This window comes from Myxocyprinus asiaticus, chromosome 29 (assembly GCF_019703515.2).
Source record: "Myxocyprinus asiaticus isolate MX2 ecotype Aquarium Trade chromosome 29, UBuf_Myxa_2, whole genome shotgun sequence".
Taxonomy (NCBI): domain Eukaryota; kingdom Metazoa; phylum Chordata; class Actinopteri; order Cypriniformes; family Catostomidae; genus Myxocyprinus; species Myxocyprinus asiaticus.
In genome coordinates, this window is record NC_059372.1 from 36568261 (window position 1) to 36583845 (window position 15585).

The 15585-nt window shown below is 39.1% G+C and overlaps 1 protein-coding gene across 2 annotated transcripts in view; it reads right to left on the reverse strand.

Moving 5' to 3' along the window:
• The window catches only part of LOC127419943 (neuron navigator 1-like), a 184009-nt gene that overhangs the window by 53094 nt on the left and 115330 nt on the right, over window positions 1–15585 (reverse strand). For both annotated transcript variants that reach the window (XM_051661786.1, XM_051661785.1), the window contains exons 6-7: window positions 8303–8441; window positions 1969–2266 (exon numbers count right to left, since the gene is read on the reverse strand). In XM_051661786.1, the coding sequence (XP_051517746.1) occupies window positions 1969–2266; window positions 8303–8441 (437 nt within the window). The remainder of the gene's footprint in view (window positions 1–1968; window positions 2267–8302; window positions 8442–15585) is intronic.

A 15585-nucleotide genomic window follows, 5' to 3' on the forward strand; every position in this document is an offset into this window, starting at 1 on the left:
ATTACACGTTCGGCAGAGCAAAAGGCATTTACACTTAACGTGGCTGTTTACATGGATTTATAAAGTTAATCAGCCCAAATAGTTGCAATAGTTGCCAGTACACACGCGAGGGCATGGGGTAAATGTGTAAATACTGCTCATGACATGCGGGACAAAGCGCGTTGATATATTGCTGCACTGATTTAAAAATGTACACTTAAAAACTGATGTCACAAGTGCCCATATTTACAGAATTACCCTGAAAATGACCATCACCATATCACAGAAAAGCCCGTGTTATCATCAAAGCCATGATTTACCTCAGCGTGCTGCCTTAAATTGGAGCTGCAATTTTAATCTTGAAATATCAGCTTGTCTTTGTGTAAAATGGTGTTGCATGACGAAACTATTCTTTTTTCACTGTGCGGAGCGAAGAAAGTGTTTCACTTAGTTAGAAAAGCATGATGCTGCAGCAGTGATGGATTTGGCTTGTGTGACAGTCTGTGAAAGTGCGCAGCTGTGTGAACTTCCGCTGTCGTAGAAGTCCCATTCAATAATCTCTCAATAATTTACGCATTAATTAAAATTAAACCCAGTAATGTAACGACAGGACATGTAACAAATTAAAAGTAATTTTCACTTTTAAACCTACTCAAAAGTAAACATTTTCCTAAAAAGTTACTCAAGTAAATGTAATGGAGTAAATGTAGTGCATTACTACCCACCTCTGAGCTGCATAAATGCCTATTGTGTTCCCCACTGTGGCTCTCACTTTGCTTGGAAACAACAAATTACCTCTTATACTAATTACGGCTCTTTTGATTCAAAACATTAACTTTCTAGTTGTAAATTGTGAAAGCAACTGAACTGGGTGTAAAACAAGCAAATGGGGTGAAGCAAAGACAGGAAGAGGAATAGTGGGTGGTGGTGGATGATTTAAGGTTTCAGGGCTGTTATCATGCCCCTACCCACCCCTCTTACCAGGTGGGGGACAACAGCTGGCCAGGCCTGGTGTCAACCCACCACTCCAGCACTGAGCCGAACAGGGCGTCTTTCTCTAGGAGTGATTCACTCCATGCCAGCAGCAGAATCAGGCTTTGTTGAAGCTCTGTATTGGATCTAATGACCCAACACTAACTGCCATCAACTGAGTTTGCCACAGAGACTGAGAGCTGCATTCAAAGATGTGGCCGATAAGAAAAGTGTCTTTGTTTTTAGATGAGGTTAATGCCATTGATACTGGCATTGGTTTTACTCTATAATCATCCCTTGATTTGTTGATTCAATGGTCACTTAATGCTCTCAGATGATGACATTAAAACAGTATATTTTGGGCATATTTGTTCATTATAATTTAAGATGGTTTGGCAAGATTTGGAGGTACAGTTCTACTGAAACTTCTACTTGATCCCTTATGAAAGATGTTTTAGGGTGTATTTTCATACCATCCGGGCACACTCAAATATTAGTCTATGCTCTGAATGGAATACTAGTGTATTGCTTGCATACAGTGCAGTACACACTTTATCCTGCCAACTATAAAAAAAAAAGTAGGCATGTGATAAATAATAAAGTTGGCTTTGCTGATTAAAAGAAGCATTTGCTATCCCTTGTGTTAGTTCCAAAATATATCATCAGCCTTATTTAAAATAAATAAATTAATAAAATAAAATAAACTTCTAGGGAATTTCGTAAATACTCTGTAAAAAATCGTACGTAAATATTTCAGCATATAGGCTATGTGTGCTATAAATAAATTGTTTAGCCTATCTCACATCTATTTCTTCATTATATTGGCCATCGACCACCCCACACTCTAGATCAGTATGTAGCAGGTCATTTGAGTATTCTTTGTATACAGAAAATTTGCATACTAATCAAAGTATACATACTGTATACTGCAGGCATTTTATGATTAGTATGGTAGTATGCTATTCTGAACTTAGCCATACATCATCTATATAATGTCAGTGTTGTGACATCACTGACCTCCTGGTACTTTGAGCATGCTCTGTGTAGTGTGCGTGATCGGTGAGGTCACGCCTACAGGAGGGTTGCGGCTCTTCTTCAGTCCACTGGGTGGGTGGCTGAGCGTCTGCGGTTTCTTCAGTTCACCTTTGACGGCCGTGTCATCCTGCACTCGACTCTTTTTCCACTTGTTGGATGACTCGGCCTTAAGGCTGCCCGTTTCATATCCTCCCCTGGTCCGGCACTGAGTCTTCCCCTCCTCGTTGTACCAGGAAAGGCCGCTTTCAACCAGCGAGCGTTTCTCGGCATCAGTACGCAGCTGAGGGAAAATAGTTAATGTTGAAAAACAGCCACTGGCTATAAATATATATATATATATATATATATATAAAAATAAAAAAATAAAACACCTGAGACAAAGTTCTAAAGATATGTGCTAAAATTACGTTGTTAACATTTTCAAACCACTTTTACTAACATGTTCCTTGCACTTCAAGTCTTCTGAAGCCAAATTATAGCTTTGTGTCACTGCGATTTAAGTCATTATTCACTGAAAATCTTCCCACCACGGCAATCAAAACTTCAAACTTGCCACTTCAAGATATTTAAATTATGGCATTTGTTCTCACACGTTTAATGACTGATCACAACATACTTAAAATACAATAGGCAAACATAAGTGAGATCTGAGGCCTACAGCAAAAGGAAAGACTTTCAGCGAAGAGCAATTTTTCAGTCAGTGGTGCATTTATGGTGCTTTTTGTTTTGTTGGAAAACAATACTTGACAACCACTCATCACTGTCTGCTTTCATATGAACATATGAAAGTCATACACAATGAGGGTGAATAAATGACAGAATGTTTATTTCTCTAATTGTTTAATTGTATTTTTAACTTGAACTGCTGCCACTATGGTTGCACCTATGCAGTGTTAGGTGTTCTACTAATTGCTATCCGATGATACACAATAGTGTCCAGTTAAAAAGGATGTAGCACCATGATTCACTCTCTGTTAAATGGAAAAAGAGACAGTTTTTCATGTCAACATGAAAAAACACCAAACATGGAAGTTGTGTTTCTGTGACCAGTTCTGCTTTGTGAGATGCATTGTGGTCACATTCCATCGCAAGCAGTGGAGATGAATAAAACTAACAGACGCTGAGAGCAAGATAAATCACCACACCACAGAACACATTCTTCAAAACTGCTGCGAGAGCTCCATCCCAGAGCAGTGTGACTTTGCTTAGGGAAACCTAAATCGTTTGTTCAGGCTCTACGCTCTAAGTTTGTTTAGTCCCTACACTCTATGTTTGTTTAGGCTCTACGTTTGATCAGGCTCTATACTCTACGTTTGTTTAGTCCCTATGCTCTATGTTTGTTCTCTCCATACACTCTTCGTTTGTGTAGTCCCTACATTCTATGTTTGTTTTGTCCATACACTCTTAGTTTGTTTAGTCCCTATGCTCTACTTTTGTTTAGTTCCTACACTCTATGTTTGTTTACGTTCTATGATTGTTTAGTCCCTACCAGTGTTGTAGTACTCGAGTCCGACTCAAGTCGCGATATTGATGACTCGTGACTCATCTCGGACTTGAACATTAATGACTCAGACTTGGACTCGAGCATTGGGTGCATTCTGACATGGAGGGAGGACTCATTACAACCATTAACTTTTGTGTTCTGCCCTTTTATGGCATGAGTTCACATGCTGGTCATGCGAGCGTGCGCGGATTTCCCTGCTTTCACTCTCAAAACTGGATGTGCACTCTCAAATTTTCCTGCTCTCGCTCAAAGAGTGCATGTGCATGCTCAAAACATGTCATGTGTACTCGCAAATCTTTTATAACGCAAAATAACTCTGCCTCTGTATATTCATACAAATATTCTGCCTCTGTAGACGTGGTATAGCGAGGGAGAATACCAGAGTTTGAGTCGGTGGTGCATAATGCATGGTTAAAGTCGTACTGTAACAATGATACTCTGATGCCCACTGACAATGTAAGAGACATGAGCAAATCAAATGACAGAAACCGTTAACAAAGGACGCGTTGCGACTCAAGTCCTCTCAAAACTTTCACCTCAGTAGAAAAATTACCTGCACAAGTTTGTCTAGAACGCTTTAAGGATTTTTCCGAATCTATGTGGCGGCACATACTAAAATATGTGGAACAAAATCGTAAATTATTATTACGAGTTACAATTATAATGGAAACATAAGATCGTGTTGATGCGTGTTCATGCGTTTATGACAGGTGCAGTTTCACACAGAGACTGGCTCACGTGATGCCAGTTTATCACAAATGTAGGCTAAAACAGTTAAGTAATCCCATTGTTAAAAGGACAAACATCCATCCATGAAAAATCATGTGAATTGTTCCAACGCCTGAATTATAATGAATTTTGATAAAATAACATTAAAGGACAATACCTGAAAAAAATAAAATAAAATAAATAAATAAATAAATGGCAAGAAGGCACTGTTGTTTACAGTGGAAAGTTATTTTTCTGACATCTCATTTTTGATTTCCTTGATTATTGTATAGGCCTATATACAACATTGTGATAGATAGATAGATAGATAGATAGATAGATAGATAGATAGATAGATAGATAGATAGATAGATAGATAGATAGATAGGACTTGTATGCAGTTATTGGCGACTCGACTTGGACTCAGACTTGACAAGTGAGGACTCGGACTCAACTCGGACTTGAGATCTAGTGACTTGACTACAACACTGGTCCCTACACTCTATGTTTGTTTACGTTCTGATTGTTTAGTCACTACATTCTATGTTTGTTTAGTCTCAATGCTCTATAGTTAAACAGTCCATATGCTCTATGTTTGTTTAGTCCCCATACTCTACATTTATTTAGGTTCTCCGCTCTACATTTGTATAGTCCCTAAACTCTATGTTTGTTTAGGCTTTATGCTCTGCATTTGCTTAAGCTCTAAGTATTTATGTATGTTTAGCCCCTAAACTCTATGTTTGTTTAGACCCTACACTCCATATTTGTTTAGTCGCTACACTTTATGTTTGTTTAGACTCTACAATCTATGATTGTTTAGCCCCTACGCTCTACTTTGATAGTTCCTACGGTCTACACTTGTTTAGGCTCTACATTTCTATGAAGTGGTTATACCCTGTAATATACCTTTAATGACAGATAACTATGAGGTTTATGCCAGAATTACGGAATTAAAAGTTTTTGTAGTACATTTGTGATAAAACATGGATGAATCTCCATGAAGAGACTGAATTCTAATTTAACGTAGGCATCCAGAGAAACGGAAAATCACGCTTCAAATGATAATCAAACAAAGAAATATTTTAAACAAGCACCAGAAATGGTTTTTAAGGGTAAAAAGACTTAAACCTTAAAACCTTACATGCACCTGGGGGTTCAATGACCATATCTATTTAAGGAGAAACCATTCACGCTCTGTGGAGGGGCATACCTGATTTATTTAAATGTAAATAACCTATTGTGAAAGGTCGACGTCATTCAAGCAGTGGCGGGCCATGCATTTAAAGTCTAAGCCTTCAGTGTGATCATGCCATTATGAAAACACATGCCTTTAGGCATCATACATTATGTCGCATCTAACTAATAATACCAATTGACATTTTAAAAACACGTCCACGCACAAAAGCCAGAACTTGAAATGACACTTAATGCTCAAGCAAGCCTAATTTTAACTGCAGCATGACTGTTTTGTGAAATGAACATCTCCCGAACAGACATTCAGAAATCATAATTATTCATATGAATCTACCAAGGAGGTCTATAATACTTGGAAAAATCTATCTAATAATATTTGTGATTTAAATGTTGCTTGTAATAAATTTTGTTTCGTCAGGGTACACGGTTATGCAGCGTTCCATTCAAGTTGGATGAGGGATATTCCTACTTGATATCTCCAACCAAAAATGCATTCCATTTCCCGATATTCGGAACTGCAACGCTCCCGTTAGCTTAGCAGGGGTTTGACTCTCATTAGAAATGTCTCCTAGTAACCCAACTGATAAACAATGCTGCAGCGCTAGCATTTGTGCTTCAGGTGTATGATTATCAAAAGAGATTATAATGTTTTATACACCTGTTTCTGCAGGCGTTTGTTAAACATGCTTTAATATCATATTATGTGGAAACAAACTCATTTATCGATATTATTTAATAAAGTGAATGTTTATCACATACTTTGTATATCTCCCTGAGTGTCGACATGTTTGTGTGACATCATGCCCATGCATCTTGGCGAAATCAGAGTTGAGAATTTCTGCACAAGCCTACAAGTTGTAATTCTGATTTAAAGATGCATTGCATTGCACTTTTCCTAGTAGGAAGTTGTAATATCTGACTTTTCGAGTTGAATGGAACGCAGCACTACTTTTCAAAACTTGATCCAACTGAATGCTCCAGCAGCCTAATTTACACTTAGAAAACTCCTGATGTTGCTATAACAATGCAAACAGCACTTACCAATTTGCTTGAAGTGAAAATCAGTCCTCCTTTCCTGATTAATAAATTATGTCATGCAGAACATCTTGTGTTTTTAAATCCATAAGGATCTCTTTCTCAATGGTGATGTGGCAGTGACAGCCGACTCATCAGACAGCTTGATCTTAACGCTTTTCACTCTTGAATTATGTACATCACTAAAAGCGTGATTGCGTCACTCAAGGCCAGCTAGAAGGCCTCGACCGGGACATATCCTAAAGATCACACCCACCAAGAACAAATAAATCAATCTGATTGGCTGATGAATCTGACAATCTGACTTTAGTTGCTCATTCATTTGCACTGTTGAGGGATTCTGTAGAAATTCTGAAGGCTTGAGGGGGTGGAGCTCAAACTCACGTGCTGCTTCGGGCATGCGATTTGTGAAACAGTTGTCACACTTTACTTGTAAGCATCAAGGAATAAATTCTGACTGGATAAACTTTTCATTTTTCTCTATTTGTTTGTAGATTAATTAAGAGTGGAAAGCGATAAAAAATGCATAGGCAAAAAGGTGATTGAGAATGAATGGATGAAAAATATTTATTGATTTGGCATGTTAGGTCAACAGAGAAGGCTTTGCTGGCCCTGAGAATTCGCCACTGCATTCAAGGTATGTCGGCTCACTCCTAAGGAATAATGGGATGCAGGCAAGCTCACATATTTGACCAACTAAGCCTTGTCTGAACACTGATGTTTGTATAACTGTGATGTTGATATGTAATTTCCTTCCCGCCGAGTGGGGGTCAGATCAAGAAAGAAGCCGAGTACTGTTGCCTGAGCCTCCTCATGAGTACAATACACACTCAGTTGAAGGGGGAGGGAGTTGGTATGTGAGTCTGTGGGGGGTTTAGAGGAACATTGTTACCAGTTTGATGGAGAGGATATTGAAAAGTGCCAGCAGAGAGTGGATCCTGGTGCCTTAACCTCATGAAGCAGATTACTGAGAATGTGGTCCTGGCAGAGAGGTTAATTAAATTTTATAATGGGATGACAGGGGGACACAGTGCTTACAATATGACATGCTTATAAGCCTGTTTTCATCAGAGGACCAATTAAGACAATTTCTACATACAACAGACCTTACTCAAATAAGACATCATGCTTAATTTTATAAAAAAAAAAAAAAAAAAAAGAATGACTGTGAAAAGTAAAGTTTTTTTTTTTTTTTTTACTAGCTGAATGATTGACAGCCAGGTACACAACAGTACAACATATTGAACGTACTGTATTTCACTCCCTCACAGCCTTGTTTTCAAATTAAAAGGTTAGTTATAGGTTCTGACTAAAGTCTATAAGGACATTAAAATTTCATGCAGAAATTGTGGCATAGATGCACTGTACAGAAATAATGTGGTGAAATGTCTCTCACAGAGTCAAGTTAAAGTGATTTTATGTTGTCAGAATGGCGGTCTGGTCTTTAACAAGTCATAACCAATACAAAGACACACACATGTTCACACACACAGAGGACTGAGTAACTCTACTTGGGAGTTCATCTTTGAGGATGAAACCAGAGCCTCCCTAAAGACTTCTTGTCCAGGGTAGAGTCACATCACTGTTTTTGGGTGGGATGAACTCTGTCGTGTGTGTTCTATGGTGATAGATTTCAGATGAGTATTGACTGAGTCAGTGTGCACTCCCTCAATCTAAAACGGTTAGTGGTTTGTAACACATTCATCCCATTAGCAATAAAGTACTGTGTGCTCGGTTTTGGTTTGCCAGTTCGACTGATCTAGTGTCATGTGTCTGTGTGCAAAGTCAGAAAGTAACCAAAACTGATGTAACAAACTTTGAAGAAGAAACATAAACTATGAGATCAATATGTCTATCCAAATAGATGTGAATTACCACAATGGCAGAATTTCGCCGGGAGCCAATGGGAGTGGTTGGCAGAGAGTTGAGGGAGGAGACTGCATTGAACTCTTCTGAGCTGAGGTTGTCTGAACCGTCACTCAAACCGCTGCTGATAGAACTGCTTTCATCCCAACTGCAAATAAAACATGAAAAACACCATCACTGTACTGAACCAGAGCTGTTGATCTTCATACATAATCAGACAAAATGAATAATCAATTGCTTAAAGGGGTAATTTTGGAAAACAGGTATTTCCATGTTCTTTAATCATTTGAAATAAAAAAGTTCATGTTCAAAAAGCAAATCCACCCAGTCCATTTATGGTAACTAAGCTGCCAAAACAGGTCATAAAATATGTGTAAAGTGTGTCATTTTTGCCCAACAAGCGGCACCAAAAAGAATAGCAAAAATAACTGTTTTCAAATAAGTTTCAAATACATCCACACCTGCCACTGGTCAGACAATGACATATTTCAATCCAAAACTCACAACATTGATTAAACCAGTGTTGTAATGTTGTTAAAACATTGCAATTTGGATTGGTGCCACTAGTGACACAAAACTTACAAACTTCACCTTTAAGATATCGTCATGTTTGTGATGTAACATTCATAAGCACAATGACATATCAAACCCTATTTAATATTCAGCAACATGTCTGCTCTGATGAACAGAGTGAACTATGTCAGAAAACAGAAGTTAGCCATTCATAACAGAGGCCATTTACATATAGAAGTTTTAAAGGTACAGTAACACAGTACAGTAATCTGTTTATTTCTAAGGGTCAGAGAGAGAGTGGAACAATGGTCACATCAAAATTGTGTACAACTGTTTCTTGATGCAAACAAACGTTAAAAGCCTATATTATGCTAATTTAAAGGTTCAACATTTTATTTTGGGGGTCTACTAGAATAGGTTTACATGCTTTAATGTTCAGAAAACACGTATTTTTTCTCATACTGTACATTGCTGCAGCACCTCTTTTCACCCTATGGCTGAAACGCTGTTGTAGCTCCTGTCTCTTTAAAGCCCCCCTTTCTGAAAAGCCCAGTCTGCTCTGATTGGTCAGCTGGCCCAGTCTGTTGTGATTGGTCAACCTCTTAGAGCGTGTGTCGGATAGTAACACCCCTTACCATAACCGAGTTTCAGGCTTCCTGAGCAGCTGTAAACACTATTGTATCTACAGTAACAGTGGCGTCAGTTTTTGCCGTACCAGTTCGAGCCCGAGTCGGATAATGAAAGTTTGGAAGAACTCAAGCACGACTTGAGCAGGACGTTTCACAGTGGTAAGTTTGAATTTTTTTAGCTTTCTAACAAGTGCACTGCTGATTATTGTGAACCTAACATAGCTTCAAGTAAAAGACACGTAGTGTATCTAAGTTAGTCATCTTTTGCTGGAATGGTGTAGCCAAACTTTTTTCACCACAACTATGAATGGAGAACAGAGGTTTACTCCCGGTTGGACATTACCATGGGTATTAGAGAGTTATTGAGCAAGTTAGCCGTGGACTACGGTGGATAGTGGCTGTAACATTACAGCTTGTAATTATAAGTAAACCTCCTCACTTTACCACTGATAAAGACTCTTGAGATCGTAGTGACGTAGATACTTTACGGAAGAAGTGGCTGGACTACAAACCAGGCGTTTCATGTAGTTCAGGAGCAGTGTTTTCTGTGGGAGAGAATAATTCCCTTTTGTGTTGACTTTGTGCTTTGTAAATTTGCAGACATTTTACATGCACAAACAGCTTTATTACACACTAAAGGAAAGGAAAAATCCCCAAAACCATAATAGAGCCTCTTTAAACAATGCTACAAAAGTGTAGAATATGGCACATTTAATAATTAACCGTTCTTTAATAAGTATTAGCATGAATAGAGGTGAATCTGACCCAGATGTGTCAATGATACCATCTGCTATGAGCACAGAATAGAGATTATTCATGCCTATTATTCCTGCATACAATGGCATGATTCTGGAGTAGCTCAAATTAAACTCTTTGTTTGTTTTTCTATAGAATCACATTGAAGATTCACAAGGATATGTATTATTTGTCTGGTCTTGGTATATCAGACTCCTTAAGAGGCAAATGCTCCGGGTTGGAAGGTGACTTTGAGATAAGACCAAATCTAGTCACAAAGGACCTGATAACCCCTGAGAAAGTGATAAAGCACATATCCTGTTAATACCTACAGCCATGAAGCACTGGACATACACTACCAGTCAAAAACGCTTGACTGAAATGTTTCTCATGATCTTAAAAATCTTTTGATCTGAAGGCGTATGCTTAAATGTTTGAAATTAGTTTTGTAGACAAAAATATAATTGTGCCACCATATTAATTTATTTCATTATAAAACTAAAATGTAATAATAAAAAAAACGTTTTTGAAATTGATGACTTGGACCAAATAATAAAGAAAAGCAGCGAATAAGTGCCCAACATAGATGGGAACTCCTTCAATACTGTTTAAAAAGCATCCCAGGGTGATACCTCAAGAAGTTGGTTGAGAAAATGTCAAGAGTACATGTCTGCAAATTCTAGGCAAAGGGTGACTACTTTGAAGATGCTAAAATATAACACAGTTTTGATTTATTTTGGATTTTGTTTAGTCACAACATAATTCCCATAGTTCCATTTATGTTATTCCATAGTTTTGATGACTTTACTATTATTCTAAAATGTGCACAAAAAAAAAAAAAAAAAAAAAAAATTATAATAAAGAATGTGTTTCAAAACTTTTGACCGGTAGTGTATATGCTGGCAAAAACTGTTAAATTTTGAAATCCTTTTTCTCAAAACCAACAACTGATAAACTTGCATCACAAAGGACTAGTTTCCTAGTAGATAAAATATGTGCTATGTAACTGTAACAGGTAAAGGACGGGCAAGGAGGAGGTGGGAACCGGCTGAACAGTCAGCGTCAAATTTAATGAAATAAATGAACTTAAAACAATATAAAACATACAGACACACATGCAGAGCGGCAATGTGCATCTCTCTCTCTCTCTCTCTCTCAAACTGGAGTCTCCGGCTCCCCTTTATCTCGCTCTCCCGCTGATCATCTGATTCAGTGCCGACCGTGCATCCTCCGGGCCGTGAGGACGCAAGGCCGGCACTGAATCTGAAGGTCAGCGGCAGAGCTGACCTCACGGCCCGGAGGATGCACGGCCGGCACTGAATCAGATGATCAGCAGGAGAGCGAGATAAAGGGGAGCCCTCCTCCTTGTCACACTCCTCTCCTACTCGATTCAGGCCGGGGCGCCACCGGACTGACATACTCGCCCCAACCCATCTCTGGAGGGGAGATGCTGCCCTTCTGGCCATTCCATCAGCCTGTGGTCCACCCCGCCTCCTGGGAACCTGGGGAGGAGACGAGGGGAGGCATGGGGAGAGGGAAAGGGCGAGTGGAGACACAGAGAGAAAGGAAAGAGAGAGAGGAGAGATAGAGAAATACATGCTTGCCAGTCCCCAGACACACTGTCACCCACCCCCCAACCGCTCCTCCGCCCTCTGGCGGAATGACAGCTCACTCCTCCCCCTGCGGATGGCAGTGAGCCCTCCGACCCCTGGCGGACAACCGCAGCTGCTTCCTTGGCAGATGGCAGCAGTGAGGACTCTGCGACAGCGCATCCCTCCTCCTTACTGGGTTATAGCACCACTGTAACAGGTAAACGATGGGCAAGAAGGAGGTGGGAACCAGCTTAAAACAACATAAAACATAAGGACACACAGACACACATGCCGTGTGCGTCTCTCTCTCGAACTGGCGTCTCCGGCTCCCCTTTATCTTGCTCGCCTGCTGATCATCTGATTCAGCGCCGGCCGTTCATCCTCACGGCCCGGCCACACCCTCCTCCTCTTCACAGTAACTGTTGCCCTTGTATCAGGACAAAACACACACTCAGGAGAGATCTTCATTTTTGCGAGGCTATGACAGGGGTGTTGACATATGAAATGAAACAGCTGTCTCTGGGATGACATTCTTCATTTTGTAGCATTCCTTTGGAAACAGACTCGCTGCTGATCCCCTATGATGTTTGGAGTTTTATAGAAAGACTAGTAGCTGATCTGAGTTGAAGTGTTTTATGATGTTTTTTATGTCAAATGGAAAAGTAGGATGCAAAATGTAAGTGTGTATTCCAGTCAAGTGTGTAAGGCTATGCACATTTGTGACCTCCTCTAAGGTCCTCTAAAGACTGGAAAACAAATCAAGTATTTTAATATATTTGCTTTCAAAAGAAAGACAACCTTGATTTTCACTAAAATGTACTAGAAAGTAACATGGTATTACCATGGATTTGGACATGGTAATACCATGGTAATACTATGATTTTCAAGTACCTTGGAGTACCATGTAAATGCGATGGTATATGAATATGTTAATGATTTAGTACCATGAGTTAGTTAAGTACCTCACTCCACCATCCACCATAGTACTGTATTACCATTAACAATGGCTTTGGAATATCATAATGGCCTCTGAACCTCAGCCACAATACACAATAGATGCTACATACTTTTCCTCCACTTCTCAATTTTCCATGCTTTAAATTCCTCAGATGTCCAAGTGACACCTAAAGATGGGATTAATTAAAGGCCTATTGTGGGTAGTCTGTCATTATAAGACATCTAAGCATGTTCAGCTGTTTTGTATGGCCTCCAGCCCTGAGATGCAATAGTGATGGTTCATTATGATGGATAATGATAAGGCTTCGAGAGGTGCTACAACAACTGTGCATTTTGTCCACTTTCACACAAATCATGAGTACAATGGCTAATTATGACTTTATAAAAAAGTATTTTTCACTCAATTACTGACACACTGCAATGTTATTATATCACTTTTAAAACACTTTTACTGTAACGTATAATAAAAAAATTAATAAAAAAAACATACATTTTAAAGCTTCTATTACAGACCCACCTACATTTCCACACTTATTCCAAAGCGATTGACTTGGGCAGTAGTTCAACTGATAGTGGTGGGTTTTAGACTTGTAAGACCGAGGCTCGAGCCCAGCCAAAATGACGTGGTTGCTTCAGAAAAATTTGCTTTTCACATCGCATTTGTTTTTAGGACACTATCGGTTAGGTTTAGGTGTTGGTTTAGGGTAAGGATGTCTGTTTTGTTCACCTCTCGTTTATCTTTTAGGACACTATCGGTTAGGTTTAGGGTAAGTATGTTGGTTTTGTTCACCTCTCGTTTGCTTTTAGAACACTATTGGTTCGGTTTAGGTTAAAGATTTAGGTTAGGGAGGTGCGTTTTACTTATTAAAACCTCCATCTAATATTCACATTAAAAACCTTGTCTGATTACGACACCATTTAATTTGCTTTTGACGCCCCCCTGCTGGACATTTCACTGGGAAACTCCAACGAAACATGTAATAAAGCACGTAATTTCCTCAGGCTGTTTATAACATGTCAAGCTACAATCTCTGTAATTTCACTGCAAGTTCTCCTCTTCAGACTTTAGACGAGAGCACTCCACTGAAGGTTTTAAATGGAGAACTAGTCTCGTGTTTGCCTTGCACAGCTGGGAATATTTGTCTCATTTGGCAGCTGTTTCTTTTTTCTTTGATACATTGCAAGCACACCATTTGTGCGACTTAAAACGCTGCTATCTTTCTTCAGGCCTGCTTACTGCTGGGAACTCGACAGCTATGACAGCTTGGTGGCTATGAAGATGCAGAATTTAATCAAATGGAGAATCACAAGGAACATCTAATGCATGTGATATAATTTTGTTTTACCTAAAATGTCACTTTAGCTTTGTTCAGACGGGCAAAAGAAAGCAGATTTTTTTTTAGGTGCTAACAGCTTAAGTCACCATTCACTTTCATTGTATGGGAAAAAAGAATCAATAAAAGTGAATGGTGACTGAAGCTTTCATTATCTAACATTGTCTAATCTCCTTTTGTGTTCCACAGAAGAAACAAATGGACGCGAGTGTGACTAAATGGTTACAGAATTTTAATTTATAGGTGAACTCTAATTTAAATTCATTACGATAGCAAATGGTGTCTTCATACCTTTATAAGGTGTCTTCAAACGGGTGCAGTGTAAAAAAAAAAAAAGCCTTTTAAGAGCATAACATGATGAGCAGAGCTCCCCTGCAGAATTTCTACCACACAAAACCAGTGATGTGAAAAAGGACAGCGAGGAGACCTTGAAAACCTCTGCTTTACCTACATCCTCCCATGGACACAGTCCTCAATTCAAAAGCATTCCAAGGACACCATGCAGCTTCCGATAAATCCAGACTAAACCTGCGTGTTTGATGTTGTTCTGTGGAAAGTGGAAAATGCAGATAAGCACGGCAACCTTTTGGTGATGCTGTGGTCCTCTGGCCAGCCCTATTGATAGTGCCAGTGGGTATGGATACAGGATTTTTAACTAGATTGACTCTGTGTGCATTCATAGGGATTTAGTTCTGGAGAAATAAAAAATGAGTAGCCAAATCTAACCGATAGGCTTAACCAATGCTGATAAAACATAATACTGTTAAGTAACATTGTGGGGGGAATTCACTAAGAATGAACTGCACCCGGTAAATGCACTTTTTAGTAGCATGCGCCCTCTGCTCTGGTTTAGCACCCCATTCACTAAAGGAATTATGCAGATAAGGCAACAGTGCAAACACGCCCACAAAATCGCTGCTGAACACAATTTGCATGCATAATTCTGAGCTAACAGGCAGATTCTGAGCGCTATATAGTGGAGGACCTGTCGGGACTGTATAGCATCACTGTAAACCAGACACCTGAATCACCTCTTTAACATGCCAAAGGTGCACCAGACTACACAGCGCATCTGGATATATGCCAGGTTATAACACTCTTCTCCTTAAATAAAATAAATTTAAGTGCCTGCTTTCACCTGGCAGTATTAGTGGGATGTTAACTGTGGCTGGCAATTTTTCTGAATGAAGCGAAATTTATAATTATCATAGAAAGGGTGCATATTTGCGTGGAAAGAAATTACAATAAATTTATTTGAATATTTAAGATGCAACGCAATTTCAGCACTCATTGCACCTACTTAAAATAGATTGCGTGAATTGTTATTGAATAGGACGCAGGTTTTTGCGCTAAAATACCATGGACAAAAGTGGTGCAACTGTTTAGTGAACCCCCCCTTGTGTTCTTAGATTAAAGGAATAAAAAAAGGTTAATGTAAGCATTCATGTTTTGCTTCAATGGCAAAATAAATATGTCCCTATTTACTTTCTTAATACACATTTTTTGTAACAGTGAAATAATTTGCTCCGCCT